We start from the raw sequence: 17,025 nt of genomic DNA, 5'->3' as shown, positions 1-17,025 counted from the left end.
AGCTTAACACGTGGCTGCACAACTGGTGTAGGAGGGAGGGCTTCAGATATGTCGATAATTGGGATGCCTCCTGGGGAAGGTGGGACCTGCACAAGAAGAACGGGTTGCATCTGAACTGGAAGGGGACCAATGTCCTGGGTGGAAGGTTTGCTCGAGTAGTTCGAGAGGGTTTAAACTAGTATGGCAGGGGGGGTGGGAACCTGAGCTGTATACCAGAGGTGAGAGTTGATGCAGATAAGGCAATAGCAAGAGGTAGACCAGCTAGTGGGAAGGATTTTCCTTGGAAGGAACCAAGGGATCAGTTAAAGTATGTTTGCTTTAACACAAGGAGTATCAGAAATAAAAGTGACGAAGTTAGAGCATGGATCAGTACCTGGTGCTATGATGTTGTGGCCATAACAGAGACATGGGTTTCTCAGGGGCAGGAATGGTTGCTGGATGTTCCAGGGTTTAGAGCATTTAAAAAGAATAGGGAGGGGGGGGAAAAAGAGGAGGGGGTGTAGCACTACTAATCAGAGAGGGTATCACAGCTACAGAAGCTTCCATTGTCGAGGAAGATCTGCCTACCGAGTCAGTATGGGTGGAAATTACGAACAGCAAGGGAGCAGTCACCTCTTTAGGGGTTTACTACAGGCCCCCCAATAGCAGCAGGGAGATGGAAGAAAGCATAGGTCGGAAAATTTTGGAAAAGTGTGGATATAGTAGGGTTGTTGTAATGGGTGACTTTAACTTTCCCAATATTGATTGGAATCTCCTTCGAGCAGAAGATTTGAATGGAGCTGTTTTGTAAGGTGTGTTCAGGAGGGTTTCCTAACTCAGTATGTTGGCAGGCAGACGAGGGGAGAGGCCATTCTAGACTTGGTGCTCGGAAACGAGCCGGGGCAGGTATCAGATCTTGTGGTGGGAGAGCATTTTGGTGATAATGACCACAACTGCCTCACATTCTACATAGCTATGGAGAAGGAGAGGATTAGACAAAATGGGAGGATATTTAATTGGGGAAGAGGAAACTATGATGTGATTAGACATGAGTTAGGAAGCATGGATTGGGAGCAATTATTCCATGGTAAAGGCACTATAGACATGTGGAGACTGTTTAAGGAACAGTTGTTGCAGGTGATGAATAAATATGTCCCTCTGAGACAGGCAAGAAGGGGTAAGATAAAGGAGCCTTGGATGACGAGAGCGGTGGAGCTTCTCGTCAAAAGGAAAAAGGTAGCTCACATAAGGTGGAGGAAGCTAGGGTCAAGCTCAGCTCTACAAGATTACAGGAAGGTGAGGAAGGAGCTCAAAAATGGTCTGAGGAGAGCCAGGAGGGGGCACGAGAAAGGTTTGGCAGAATGGATTAGGGAGAACACAAAGGCATTTTACACTTATGTGAGGAATAAGAGAATGGTCAAAGAAAGAGTAGGGCCGATCAGGGATAGCATAAGGAATTTGTGTGTGGAGTCTGAGGAGGTAGGGGAAGCCCTAAATAAGTTTTTTGCTTCTGTCTTTACGAAAGAAATGAACTTTGTAGGGAATGAAACCTTTGAAGAGCAGGTGTGCATGCTGGAATGGATAGAGATAGAGGAAGCTGATGTGCTGAAAATTTTGTCAAACATTAAGATTGACAAGTCGCCAGGCCCAGACCAGATTTGTCCTCGGCTGCTTTGGGAAACGAGAAATGCAATTGCTTCGCCACTTGCGAAGACCTTTGCATCCTCGCTCTCCACTGGAGTCATACCTGAGGACTGGGGAGAGGCAAATATAATTCCTCTCTTCGAGAAAGGAAATAGGGAAATCCCTGGTAATCACAGACCAGTCAGTCTCACGTCTATCATCTGCAAGGTGTTAGAAAGGATTCTGAGGGATAGGATTTATGACCATATGGAAGATTGTTGTTGAAACTTTATTGCTGGAACAGCACAGCAGGTCAGGCAGCATCCAGGGAACAGGAGATTCGACGTTTCGGGCACAGGCCCTTCTTCATTCCTGAAGAAGGGCCTGTGCCCGAAACGTCGAATCTCCTGTTCCCTGGATGCTGCCTGACCTGCTGTGCTGTTCCAGCAATAAAGTTTCAACTTTGATCTCCAGCATCTGCAGACCTCACTTTCTCCTCGACCATATGGAAGAGCATGGCTTGATTAAATGCAGTCAACACAGCTTTGTGAGGGGCAGGTCATGCCTCACAAACCTTATCGAGTTCTTTGAGGATGTGACTAGAAAAGTTGATGAGGGTCGAGCTGTGGATGTGGTGTATATGGACTTCAGCAAGGCATTTGATAAGGTTCCCCATGATAGGCTCATTCAAAAGGTCAGGAGGAATGGGATACAGGGGAACTTAGCTGTCTGGATACAGAATTGGCTGGCCAACAGAAGACACCGAGTGGTAGTAGAAGGAAAATATTCTGCCTGGAAGTCTGTGGTGAGTGGTGTTCCACAGGACTCTGTCCTTGGGCCTCTACTGTTTGTATTTTTTATTAATGACTTGAATGAGGGGATTGAAGGATGGGTCAACAAGTTTGCAGATGACACAAAGGTTGGAGGTGTCGTTGACAGTATAGAGGGCTGTCGTAGGCTGCAGCAGGACATTGACAGGATGCAGAGATGGGCTGAGAGGTGGCAGATGGAGTTCAACCTGGATAAATGCGAGGTGAAGCATTTTGGAAGGTCAAATTTGAAGGCTGAGTACAGGATTAAGGATAGGATTCTTGGCAGTGTGGAGGAACAGAGGGATCTTGGTGTGCAGGTACATAGATCCCTTAAAATGGCCACCCAAGTGGACAGGGTTGTTAAGAAAGCATATGGTGTTTTGGCTTTCATTAACAGGGGGATTAAGTTTAAGAGCCGTGAGATCTTGTTGCAGCTCTATAAAACTTTGGTTAGACCGCACTTGGAATATTGCGTCCACTTCTGGTCGCCCTATTATAGGAAAGATGTGGATGCTTTGGAGAGGGTTCGGAGGAGGTTTACCAGGATGCTGCCTGGACTGGAGGGCTTATCTTATGAAGAGAGGTTGACTGAGCTCAGACTTTTTTCATTGGAGAAAAGGAGGATAGGGGACCTAATTGAGGCATACAAGATAATGAGAGGCATAGACAGAGTCGATAGTCAGAGACTATTTCCCAGAGCAGAAATGACTAACACGAGGGGATATAGCTTTAAGCTGGTTGGAGGAAAGTATAGAGGGGATGTCAGAGGCGGGTTCTTTACACAGAGAGTTGTGAGAGCATGGAATGCGTTGCCAGCAGCAGTTGTGGAAGCAAGATAATTGGGGACATTTAAGAGACTACTGTACATGCATATGGTCACAGAAATTTGAGGGTGCATACATGAGGATCAGTGGTCGGCACAACATCCTGGGCTGAAGGGCCTGTTCTGTGCTGTACTGTTCTATGTTCTAACAATATGTCACAAGTGACATAAGAAAAGACAGGTCTAAGGTTATGGTTTTAATACTGGGACAAGGAATAGATTATTTCTTTCTGAAATAAGCCAAAATTAGCCAGGAACATATTTTCCTTAATGGGATTAAGTTGCAGCATGGATACAAAATTAGCAAAGAGACCAAAAGGAGGAAGTAGTGGTGAACGGTTGATCATCAGAAAGAATAGAAATGTACAATGAACTCTTCCAGAGATCAGTAATACGACACTGCTCTTACTGATATATGTTATTAACCTGAATTCTGGCACAGAGAGATTGTTTTCAAATTTTGCAAAAAAAATAATAAATTAACAATATAGTGAACAGTGAAAAAGATAGTATGCAATTTTGGGAGCACAAAGACTGGTGAAATGAGGGCACGGTGGTTAATATTAAAGTGCAACGATACAAGATAATTGAATTTATAAAATTCTGCCAAATAGATTACATGTCCTGTATGGACTACAATGAGTACTCCCAGAAAGCATGAGGATCACAGTTTGGTGAGTACATCGGAGATGGTGAAGCTGAATGGAAGATATACATAATAAAGTGACGGTAAATAGACAACACTGAAAACTAAGAAAATTAAGTGAATGGAAGATCTGAATGATAAAGCTAACAGTACAATGATTAGGTTTTGTGGCTCCTGAAGTGAGGTTGCATTGTGTAAGGTGGCCAAATAAGGCAGAGCAGCACAGCAAGGTATGTTTCTGTTTTTCCATTTATAAAGTACTAATGGATCTTCAGTGGCAATTTTCTAAATTAAATCAGTGGGTATGCTGTTTGGGACTGGAGCATTCCACTATCTAATCTATAATGTATCATTTGCTGCTAAAGCTCAGCTGTATCTAACAAAGAGTAAGTTCTGTTCCTTTCTTGATAAAGTAAGCACTGCTTGTAATATTCAAATAATAAAATATTGATGTGTGTCTTCTAATTCTCATCATAATGAAACAATAACTTCAACAGCAACTCCTTCTGACTACAAATGAGCAGGTAAATGTGGAAATCAGAAAGTTGCAATGTAAATTGCTCCTCTAGAAATCTTGCTTTAATAGCATTACATTAAGACAACTGGATTTGAGAAATGGAATGGCATGGAATGATGTAGTCATCTTTATGTAATACACATCCACTACAGAAAGAACAAGGGATTTTTTTCTCTCTCTTGTATTGATTTGTGTACATAACAACTTTGAAACGTTCTGTTTCAGATTCAACAATGCTCATTAATGGTTCACGCTGATTGGCTAAGGATCCATACAGTTGCAGAAGTCCCAGAATCCCTGCATGAGGATCTGTGACATTGTAATCACAAAGTGTCCCAAAGTTACAGCTGTAGAAAACCTGTGGACCAGTTTAAATTTGACAAATAGCTAGGATTATTGATTGCCATTGACTGCAAAATTAGGCCCATTTTGTTTGCCCATTTTGTTTGATGAAGAATTTCTATTTGTACTTTGTCAGATGTCAATTTGTAAGTATAATCATCACTGTTGACTGTTTTCTTGAGATAGATCTCAGTTAACAATCCAGAACTAATCCTCCAGCTCAGGGCTGGAGTTTACAGAGTGCTGTTGCTCCTTCCATTCATTTGTGGCGAAAGGATTAGGGGCACGCTCAGCCACAATAATGATGGGTGCCGGGAGAGGTGCCAGTTATTTTAAGGCAAAACATCCGCTCTTTTCTCAGGAGAAAATCCTACCTTAGAGAACTGCTGGTGAATTGAATGGCCAACTAGCTATGTCGTACAGATAGTACCAGATATATCAGTAGCATCACGCCACCATTGTCCTTTTACTACTAGGTTCTAAAAGGAAGTTAAACATCTAATTATACTAGCTATGATATGACTGACAAATAATAGAGAAGTATGCATAACGTTTTTTAGAAACGGGTTTAATGTCTCATTTATACAACAAATTCAACAGAGAAATTACCAAAGGCACTCCTTAAAAGTATAAATCGGACAAAAATGGATATTGCATGGATAAAGGCAATGGTTTGAATTTTGTAAAATCTTTGGTTAGACATTTCCCGACATCATTCTGTTTAAAAGTATTTTGCACCATAACGTTCTGCAAATATGATTAATAAGGTTGTGGTGAAAACAATAGGACATTGGGAACCTTAGTAAATGGGGGAGCAACAGTGCATTTCCTTGAGATTTAAGAATGTAAAATGATGCAGAGGGATTTGAGAGGGAAAGAAAAAGAAAGGTAAAATTAACCAAGAGAAGGAAAAAGGAAACACGAAGAAGTAAAACGATGACATTTTTACATATCTAACAACAATATACAATGTAAAGAAATGAGATTTAACATTTTAAAAATGGTTCAGTGCCAAATTATCCTCAGGTAACAATCCATGGTTCTAGGTTTTTGTGCGTTGGTATAATTATGAACACTCTAGCTCTGAATATCGAGAGTAAAGGTCACTTCTTTAAAAAAACAAGATGTCAAGAAAGTATAGATCCAATGAAGGTCACAGAAATCGATTGGCATTGCATTAACAATGATCACATAGTTGAATAGTGCTTAGGTTGTTAAATTCTACTCCTTACCTTATGTGGAAGGTTCAATGAGCAATTAATGTTTTAATCCAGCAAATCTTTTAAAAAAATAAATGGAGAGGCACTGTTATGAGGTGTAAGGTTACCTTTAAGAGAGTTAAAAGCTAGCAGAACTAATAATACAGCATCAAGTGTTCTGAACAAGGTAACAATGTAACATTTGGTTGAACAGTTAGAATAGCTGGATTGCCTGGAGACAAAAAAAATCAGTTTAAATTATGCCCCAAAATACCAATCGTCAATCAAGTTTGAATTTATTTTTTGACAATATTAACACCAATAAAACGATCTGATATTTTGGGATATAAAAACTGAACAAAAATAGAACAATTGAAGGAGAACTGCTAAGCCACCAGCATGTACAGATTGCCCAAAACACAGCTCTCTTAAAGGTACCTTCATCTAACAATGACCTGTAAAACAGAAATCCCTAAGAAAGAGAAAATCTACAGAGGAAGATACAAAGTAAAGATTTAGCAGCTGCTTGGTTTTGATATTTGAATTTTTTTGGTAAATCTTAATTGGAGGTTTTATTGCACTAGTATTATAGAAGGGAAAGTAAACAATAGGTTAGAGGAAGGAGTTGTAAATAGTTGTTAGTTAATTATGCTCTGTTATACTTTAAGAAATAAAGTTATTAATTTTTACTTTAAATAGTTCTTGGCCTCTAGAATTTTCACAGATTACTCCACAGGATAAGTCTTTTCTGTGTTGTGGGTTTAATTTAAGCGGGGGGGTGGGGGGGGGGGGTTACCCATGTCGTAACAGTTTGAGGGATTTGCTCTCCAGGTCAGTGTCGATGTTTTTTCTCTGGGCAAACTCCTTCTCCAGACAGGTACCTCTCAGAGAGTTTTTACGAGCAGCAAACATCTGTTGGGCTTTTGGTCCCCAAACTGTTATGACATGTTATGACCTCCTGCTTCATTTAAACCCACAACACAGAAAAGATTTATCCCATGCAGTAACCTGTGAAAATTCGGGAGACCGAGAATTATTTAAGTAAACATTAACAACTTTATTTCTTAAAGTATAAGAATAATTAACTAACTATTTACAACTCCTTCCTCTAACCTATCTTGTACTTTCCCTTCTATAATACTAGTTCGATAAAACCCCCAATTAAGATTTACCAAAAATTCAAATTTCAAAACCAAGCAGCTGTTAAATCTTCACTTTGCATCTTCCTCTGTAGATTTTCTTCTTCTTAGGGATTTTTGTTTCACAGGTCACTGATAGATAAAGGTACCTTTAAGAGAGCTGTGTTTCGTGTAGTCTGTACATGTTGGTAACTTGGCATTTTCCTCCAACTATTCAATTTTTGTTCAGTTTTTATACCCCAAAGCATCGGATCGTTTCATTGGTGTTAATATTGTCAAAATACTAAATTCAAACTTGATTGGAGATTGGTATTTTATGGCATAATTTAAGCTGTTTGGCCGCATTTGTTTTTTTTTGTCTCCAGGCAACCTAGCTACTCTAGCTGTAGTTCTGCAACCTCTTAACTCTCTTAAAGGTAAAGTACCCCTTACCCCTTCATAACAGGCACCATTATGCAAAGCAAACAGAGAATGGGATAAATCAAGCAGAGGGGTTCTGGAGATTCACAGTCAACAGAGTATGTCTTAATTCTTTGAACATGCAGGCCAATACTTACAAGCCGCGATTATTCCAACAACTTCCAGCCACTTAAGAAAGTTGATGAAAAGATTGGGCAAAGCAATATGCTTTAAGGAGGTCTAAATGGATATGGATAGATTTCAGGAGAAAATAACAGAATATAGTATCTAGACAGATTGAAGTTAATAAAACACACACACACGCACACACAAACAAACACGAACACATATACATTTAAAAAAATCCTTGTACCATCAGCAGCAAGTAGCACATCAGTATGATCGTACATATGAGCTATTTCTTCTTCTGACCAACAATATGGGTTCTTAGTGTCTGGAACAAAAAAGATAAAATAATGTATACAGATCTGAAATATATGAAACATTTGCATTTCCCACCTAACACATTTTAAGAAAAAACAGAATATCGAATAGGAATCTACCAATTATTATTGGCAACATTAATAGGCCAATAGTTACAATTATATCTTGCACACAGTTTACTTTAAATTATGTTCTTAATTGAATTAACGAATAGGCAAAAGAAACTTAAGACATGGTCAAAGAAATGGTAAGTTTATGAGATGAAAAATTGAAAGAATGGCCTCCAATTATACAAGAAGTGGAGAAATAATTGTAGTAACAACAACTTGCCTTTACATAGTAGCATTAATGTAGAAATTAATGAAAGGAACACATTGCATCAAATACTTCATCTGTGACAAAGCCATTTATCTTAACTCCTTGTTTCCTATCTGTCAATTAATTTCCAGTCCCTCATGCTACAATCTTCTTACACGATTCAACTAAAGTTTTTTCACAAAAAGAAAGTCAGAAACATTTATGAAAACCTTTTCAAAATGTAAATGAATACATTGACTGCATTTACTTTATCCGTCTATCCTGTCTCTTTAAAACATAATTTAATGTTAATAAATCATGGCTGTCCATGATTGGCCCATAAACTTTGGCACTTGGAATAATTTTATCTAAAAGGCTCTAAAAGTAAGACTAATCGATCTATCAGTATACAGGATGTTGAGAGGCAAGTTAATCTGGTTGATGCTTTAGAAACCAACAAAGTCTGTAAGATAGTCATCTCTAATGACATAACTTTCCTTCTTTTTGTGGATAAATTTTGTTTATTTTCCTGATCAAGCCTCAAATAAATGCTGGAGGTTATCCAAGTGACTTTGTTAGCCTCACACTGTGTCGACAGCAATCTGATATTCTCCAAACAAAAGTGTCTTCTTGATTTTCCTACCACAAGAAACAGCAGCTTTTTGATTCCATCTGTGTTGACACAGCAGAGACACATTCCATGTTCTATCTATAAACATTAAAAAGCAATCTGGTGTAAGATAATAAAACACCCAGATCTCATCCACGTTAAAAATGTCCTTTGATACATAGTCTTTTAGGACTTGATGAGATCATTTTGTCGTGAATTATCTATCATTGCTGTCACAATTACCACATGCTCCTTGCTTATCATATAGATGATGGAGTTCCTGTCTTGAATCAGACCTAGTCATCTCTCTCTGCAGGTAATTCTTTGTGGTCCAGCCTCTTTGCCAGAGTGACCCCCTCCTCTTTCTTGCAAATTGGATGAGAGCTGGGAATGTTCTCTGCTCAAGCTGCCTTGAACATGCTAACAGAATGTCTTAATCATCAGAATTGGTGAGTGTTCCCATCTTCGTTCTTCATCTTGCTGGAGAGAGTACCACTTTGTCAAACTGTTTCAAGATTTTCATCCTGTACTTTAGAATGGTTCAGAAACTTGATGGCACAATAGTCCATTCCTTTACAATATTTCAATATGTACGGGTATTTCACTTCCTGTACCAGCTTCACTTCATCTCCAATCAGCAGCACTTTTAATTTGCTCACTGGTTTAGTCATACTTGCGGGGTGGCAGATGATGGGTCGTCTGTGAATTCATGCTGTGACAAGTCCAAGCTCTGTCCTACCTGTTGGCATGGTGTAAAGACTACACAGCTTTATTTTCTTTACTTTTGGACGGTGGACTGCTTTAAACCAAGCATTTCCTACTCATCTAGTGGGAATGGCTGACAACTTCGACACAACCAGAATTTTGGGCTATTCTATTTTAACTTGATTTGGAGATGGCAGTGTTGGACTGGGCTGTACTAAGTTAAAAATCACATAACACCACGTTATAGTCCAACAGGTTTGATTGGAAGAACACTAGCTTTCGGAGCGGTGTTGTGTGATTTTTAACTATTTGAATTTAACACATTTTCATCTTTTAAACCTATTTTACCTTTTTGGGATTCTGGAGTATACCGCATGCTAGTAAAGAATCACTGAGGCTGAGAGAAGTTGATTCAGTATATAGCAGGAATCAAACACAAACCTTCTATTGTTCTTCACTCAAGATAAAATTACACAGTAAAGTCTGTGTGAAATAGAGTCACAGAGATACACAACATGGAAACAGGTCCTTCAGCCCAACTCAGCCACGTTGACCAGATTTCATAAACTGAACTAGTTCCATTTGCTTGCAGTCAGTCCATATCCCTCTAAACCTTTCCTATCCATGTATCTGTCCAAATGTCTTTCAAATGTCGTAATTATACCAGCCTCCATCGCTTTCTTGGGCTGTTTGTTCCATATATGCACCACTCTGTGTGAAGAAGTTGCCCCTCAGGTCCTTTTTAAATCTTTCCCCTCTCACCTTAAACGTATGCTCTCTAATTCTAGACTCTCCTACCTTGGCTATTCACTTTATTTGTGCCCCTTGTGATTTTATAAATCTCTATTAGGTCAGCCCTCTGTCCTACCTCTAGGGAAAATCCCAGCCTATCCAGCCTCTCCTAATAACTGAAACCTTCCAGTCTCGGTAACATCCTAGTAAATTTTTTGCAGCATTTCCAGTTTAATAACATCCTTCCTATAGTCGGGTGATGAGAATTGTATGCAGTACTCCAAATGTGGCCTTACCAATGTCTAACATGGCATTCCAACTGCTGTACTCAATCTTCTGACTGATGAAGGCAAGCATACCAAATGCATTCTTCATCATCTTCTCTACCAGTGACACCACTTTCAAGGAACCTGCACCCCTTATCTCTGTCCAACAACACTCCTCAACGGTCTACCATTAACTGTATAAGTCCTGTCCAGTTTGTTTCACCAACATGCAACACCTTGCATTAATCTAAGTTAAACTCCATCTGCCATTCCTCAGCCCACTATCCTGGTAGATCAAGATCCCGTTATACTTTCGGTGTCAGTCACAAACTTACTAACCACGTCTCCTATCTTTTCATTCAAATGAACACCAGTGGACCCAGCACTGATTCTTGCAGTGCATCATTGCTCACAGGCTTCCAGACCAAAAAACAACCCTCTACCACCACCCTCTGTCTCTTACATCCAATTGGCTAGCTCTCCCTGGATCCCAACTTTACTTATCAGTGTACCATGCGGTATGTTGTCGAAGGCCTTCTAAAGTCCGTCTAGACAATGTCTACCGCTCAGGCCGCATCTATCTTCTTGGTCACTTCATCAAAAAACTCAATCAACCTTGTGAGCTACAACTTTCCATATAAAAAAAATGCAGTCCTTGCTTTCCAAATTCATGTAAATCCTGTCTCTACCCACTATTACACTAGGCTCACCGATCTGTAGTTTTCTGGCTTTTCCTTACAGCTGTTTCTTAAATAATGGCACCACATTAGCCACCCTTCACTCTTCTGGCACCTTACCCATGGGTGTTGAAGGTAGTTGTATCTTCGCTAGGGGCCCTACAGTTTCTTCCTTAACTTCCAACAATGTCCTCGGATATACTCGATCAGGTCTCAGGAATTTATCTGCCTTTACACTCTTTAAGACCTTTAGTACATCCTCTTCTGTAACTTGATTTGATTCCTTTGGTTTATTTATTTGTCAAATTTGTTGCAAATACAGTGAAAGGTGTTACATAATGTCACCACTCTCTGATGCTATTTTAAAATACAGAAACAAAACAGACATAGAATGTAATGGTTAACAAAAAGAAATAAAGTTAAAAGTCCACCATTACAGTCCTTTTTAAGTGCTTAGCTATGAGCCTGTATCTAGGTTTATCCACCCTGATGCTGAGACCAATATCAGCACAAAGCAGTCGGCCATCCTTGAATCCCTTTGCCGTGCTACTGCCACAGAACTTTGTTGCCACTCTTTGACATGATCTTGTGTTATGAAGGTGTAGAGGTCCTGTACCTTTAAGAGAGTTGAAAAGCTAGCAAGGCCTGCCGAACATAGAACAAAGTGTTCTGAACAAGGTAATAAATATAACACTTGGTTGAAACAGCTAGCAGTAGATGAGTTGCCATGAGACAAAAACAAATTCAGATTTAGCTAATCAGTTTAAATTTTGCTCCAAGATACCAGAATCTAATCAAATGTGAATTTAGTATTTTTATAATATTAAAACCAGCGAAACAATCCAATGCTTTGGAGTAGAAAACTGGACATTTTGAACAACCGAAGAGAGAACTGCCAAAAGACCAAAACATGTAGGCTGCTAGCTCAAGAGCTCTCTGAAAGGTAGCTGTCTGTGGAAGGATTTTGCACAGCAGAACATCAAAACTGACCTACAAGGAGATTTAGCAAAGCTGACTCGTTTTGAAAAGTGATGATTTTTTTTCTAAATCTTAATCAGGATTTTTTTTATAAGACTGGTATTGTAGAATAGGAGGTAAAAGATAGGTTTAAGAGAAAGGAGTTGTAAATAGTTGTTGGTTTTAATACTCTCGGTTGGACTTAAAGAATAAAGTTGTTAATTTTTACTTTAAAAGTGACCTCTAGGATAGTTCTTTGCCTCTCAAACTTTAACTGATTATAGCATGGGGTGAATCTTTTCTGTGTTGCGGGTTTAAATTAGCAGAGGGGTTTACCCAGTGCTGTAACACTTGCCTCTACCAATGCTGCTGCTGCTATGAGACTGTAGTTGGTCAATCTCAGCAATGCAGCTGTTGCTGAAGCCGCCAGATCCTACACCAGGCCCAAATTATCTCCTTCTACTGTCACAGATTGGAGCGCAACTTGACTCCCTTAGCCACCGCTGGGAACAAATCTTGCTTCCGAAGTGCTGGACATCTCCAAACCCTCCTCAAGAAGGTAAGTAAGGTTAAAGAAAAAAGAAAAGCATAAAAATAAAAATAAAAGACTGCATGATTATCCCCCTCCCTCCCCCAGTGCGCTCATGAACACAACCAGTGCCCAGGACCCCATCGGACACACCCACTTACCTTGCTGACGCTGGAAACAGAGGCCCAGAGGGATAAGTGGCCTTCCGGCCTCTCACAGGCCCGATCATGGAAACCCGTAACCGGAGTCCAACTAGCGTGGGAAAAAGACGTGACCCTACAGTGACCCAACATTGAGGAGGCCCAAGCGAACAGACCTCAAGATCCCTCGGTACTCTCAAGGCCACAACTGGTACACATACCTTCCGAAGCAACAGACTTCTCTGACTGACACCCGGGATCCATGTGGAGCAGCCACCTACCAGGAAATATGGGAGACGCACTGGTACTTAGAATGAGACTGAAACTTCAGGGTTCCATGTCTCTGTCCCCAAATGCTCATGGCAAAGGTTCAAGCCATTGAGAACAAGATGGATGACCTCTAAGCTAGACTAATCTTCCAAAGGGAATTGAGAAATTGTTGTATGCTCTATTTCACAGAGACTTGGCTCACTCATGCTACACCTGACTGTGCCTTACAACCCAAGGATCTCTTAGTTCACTGAATGGACCGCTCAGCATCCTCGGGCAAGACAAAAGGTGTTGGGGTCTGCTTCCTGATGAACATCTTCTGGTGCTAAAATGTGCCGGCCCTGATGAGTTACTGCTCCCCAGACCTAGTATATCTTACAGTATCTGCCATGCCCACTACCTGTCCTGCAAGTTCACCTCCGCTATCCTGACAGCAGTCTATATGCCACCCCATGCAAAAGTGAAGAGTGCATTTGTTGAAGGATACAACTCTACAGTCTTGATATGGAATACCCCAAAGCCTTGTTCATCATAGCCAGTGACTTCAACCAGGCTAACCTCAAGAATGTGCTATCAAAACATCATTAATATGTCTCCTGCCCCACCAGAGGTTAGAACATCTTTGACCATTGCTGTACAACCATCGAAGGTGCATGCTGCTCCATTCCCCTGTCTGCATTTTGGAAAATCATATCAAAACACTATGCTCCTCATCCTGGCTTATGAGCAGGAATTGAAGAATGAGACCCAGAAAAGATAGTTATGCAGTATTGGTTTGAAGCAATAGAAGGGATTCTGTGGGACTGCTCAGAGATGGTGGACTGGTCCATATCCAAGAGGACATTAAGAAAAAGGGGCTGAATAGCTATATAAACTTCAGAAAGTAACAAATCTGTTCATGTTGCCACTTGTAAATAATCAGTTTTGCAGTTCTGGGCTCAACTGAGAGCTACAACCAACATTAATTCTTCCAAATCTTTGGGATATTTGCTTCTCTGTAAAGCAACATTGCACGAATTTGGGACCAAGCCAACAAAACCTTAATCACACCACATTGTGGCAAAATAAAGAATAAACAAGTCATGAGTCAATGACATTCCTGTACTTCTGTTTAGCTCCTAAGAGTGGTATTTTGAACAATGTGTATTATGATAGATAATAGTGCAATTGTGTTGATCTCTTACCTGTACATAAATCATCTCTCAGCCAGTCCAGTTCTCTTACTTTAATTTCACTTCCTGTTGATTCATGCAGAAGATAAAATATTTCATTATAGTTTAGGAAGAATTGAATGAAGAAAAACAACACAAATCAACAAATTGTGAAATTATCCAACAGTAAACCATGCCTTCTTAAATATCCTTACAGGTTCATTAAATCGCTTCAGGATACTTTCCTCTATCACAAGAAAGCTGCACTTTGGGGCTTTAAATGTTGTTCCTTTCAAGGATGGAATTGGAGAATTTATCCTCTAACTTCGTTGCCAAAAATCAAATTTTGCAATTGTTTTCAGTTGTTTATTTGAATAAGGGAAGGCTCTTTGTTTTATATCAAGACATCCTGGAGATCACAGAACTTGTGACAGTTTCTATTTTTGTATTTTGGCAAAGAACTTACTTACAAACTTGCCTATTTATATTTTTTAAATGTCACTTTACAATATTCTACAAAATGTTTGAACATTTTAAATCACACTTAAATATTTATAATAGTGCACAAAATCTGAAATGCAAATGCTGCAAATTTTAAACTCGAGAAACTCATCATAGATACATCCTCATAGGACTACTCCTATGGCATGGTTCTGTTATACCCCAGTCCCAGCTTATAATTGTTACGTCTTCTTGTTCCCAAATGTTATACATAACCACACCTTATAAAATTCTTGCAACTCTGCAACTTTGCTGGTCTCATCTCTAGTCAGAAATCAGTTTTGGTGCTGTTACATTCACTAGGTGATAGATCCTTATACACAAATTTTTTATCTCACGTTTCCCCTGTGGTTATAATTGATGTACAGTCATACAGCACAATCCCACCAGTTCATGCTGACCATAATGCTAAACTAAACTAGTCCCACCTGCCTGCGCACTCGTCCTTATTCCTCCAAACATTTCTTGTTCATGAATTTATCTAAATATCTTTTAAACATTGTAACTGTACCTGCATCCATATGTGAATCACTCATGTCTTTCTTAAATCTTCTTCCTCTCTATCTGCTAGCACTATTTCTCTTCCTGACTCATAGTTCAATTGTAACCTTGAAGCCTCAAGGGTAATTTCCATGAATCTGCTAATGCTTTACAGATTTTTCTTGGAAATCTCCTTCAGTGGACGCTGTTCATTCTCCACTTTGAACTTTTCCCCAGAGACAAATTTATGGAACTTTTCACTGACAAAAGCTCTCTTTCTATATGGTCATACCTGGTCTCAGCTTATGGATGTGAAAGCTATTGTTTTTCTTCTTGTAGCAGGGCTACTTCCAATTCTTTTGTAGAAGCTTCTTCATGCAGAGTGGTCTTTGTGCATATTAATTATTTGTGTTTGTTAAAATTTCTCTCATGTGACTCTGGACTTCAACACTCTTGTTAGCTCTCATATGTTTGTTGTGTGTTCCGATTGGTGATGCACTAATCCCAGTCCATGCAGCGGAGTCTGGACTTTAATCACCTTGCCACTCAACAAAAAGACCTTCTTTCATCAGGACTGTATGGTAGTCTGAGTGCATTAGCCATCCTACATTAATAGAATCCACAGATGGGCATCTTCCACCCTCTCAAAATGAAGTTCTAGATCTGCAACGTTCGGGCTGACATGGACAACTCCAGCAATAACAGATCTGGATGCTGCACTTCTATCATAGGTGCTGTGGCACTGGCATTGCTGTCCTTACTGAAACACAACAGGCAGAAGGCTCAAAGAATAAGGATGCAGATATACTTTCTTTTGGAAATGTAAACTGGATGAAGAATGCTGGCTCTAAATGGTTGGCTTTGCCATAATAAAAAGTTTTCAGTCTAAATGAATGAATGCCTCATGGTTCATTGGCTCATCGTACCCAGAAGCAATATACCACAACCAACAGTGCAATAGCCCTAATCCTTGCAGTAAAGGATGAGTCCAAAGAAAAATTCTACTACAGCCTCGATGAGTCATTGAATGGGTTCCAAATGAATCTATTCTGTCAGAAAAAAAAATACAGGACCTCATCTCAATTCCCTCGGTCCAGACATTGACCACTTGTTTGATTACATCTTCATGCAAGCAATGGACTGCAAGGATGTCTACATCACTCATGTCACGACAGGAGATGAACGCTGCTCGATTGACCGTCACCATCCAGTCGGTTGTCTCCTTCAGCCTGGCCCAAAATGGAAGATGCTGCAGGAAACCCAGCTACAAAGTCAGTACCTCACAGTCTGACATATTCAACGAACAAGAACCACAGAATGTGCACAATGCCTTAAATCCACCATAGGCAGCACTTACAAGGAGACACTGGGCTTCTTTACCAGGAAAAATACAGGTGGATTTGACAAGAAGGTTCAGATGATCTGTGAGCTACTAAATTGCCAGCATACAGCGTTCCGTATGTGAGGATACTAGTCATGTCTTTTTATGGCTACTTACGGATGAGGAAGGACACCACTTCCTCTGGGACAACACATCCATCCTAGGACAAGCCAAACAAAGACATGCACGAGAATTCCTAGAAGCATGGCATTCCAACCGGAACTCTATCAACAAACACATTGAGTTAGACGCCTTCTACTAACCCCTGAGAAAAGGAACAGGAAGTGACTTCATCATAGGAAATGACATCACCAACCCAAACCAAACATATAAATAGAAAACAAGAATTTTCAGCAGTGCTTCGCCTGAGGCCCACTGAAGATGTTACCTAGTAGGGTGACGAAAC

At 40.0% G+C, this 17,025-nt stretch overlaps 1 protein-coding gene across 5 annotated transcripts in view; it reads right to left on the bottom strand.

Annotated features, from left to right (window-relative positions):
* Nucleotides 1-17,025, bottom strand: part of mettl22 (methyltransferase 22, Kin17 lysine) — a 62,336-nt gene that overhangs the window by 9,874 nt on the left and 35,437 nt on the right. For all 5 annotated transcript variants that reach the window (XM_043711579.2, XM_043711577.2, XM_043711578.2 and 2 more), the window contains exons 7-8: nt 14,291-14,344; nt 7,853-7,933 (exon numbers count right to left, since the gene is read on the bottom strand). In XM_043711579.2, coding sequence (XP_043567514.2) covers nt 7,853-7,933; nt 14,291-14,344 — 135 coding nt within the window. The remainder of the gene's footprint in view (nt 1-7,852; nt 7,934-14,290; nt 14,345-17,025) is intronic.

This window comes from Chiloscyllium plagiosum, unplaced genomic scaffold (genome assembly GCF_037043375.1).
Source record: "Chiloscyllium plagiosum isolate Xiang-an unplaced genomic scaffold, Cpla_swu_hap1 HiC_scaffold_20, whole genome shotgun sequence".
Classification (NCBI taxonomy): Eukaryota; Metazoa; Chordata; class Chondrichthyes; order Orectolobiformes; family Hemiscylliidae; genus Chiloscyllium; species Chiloscyllium plagiosum.
The sequence above is the reverse complement of the archived record's forward strand: the minus strand, read 5'-3'. Positions and strand labels throughout refer to the sequence as shown.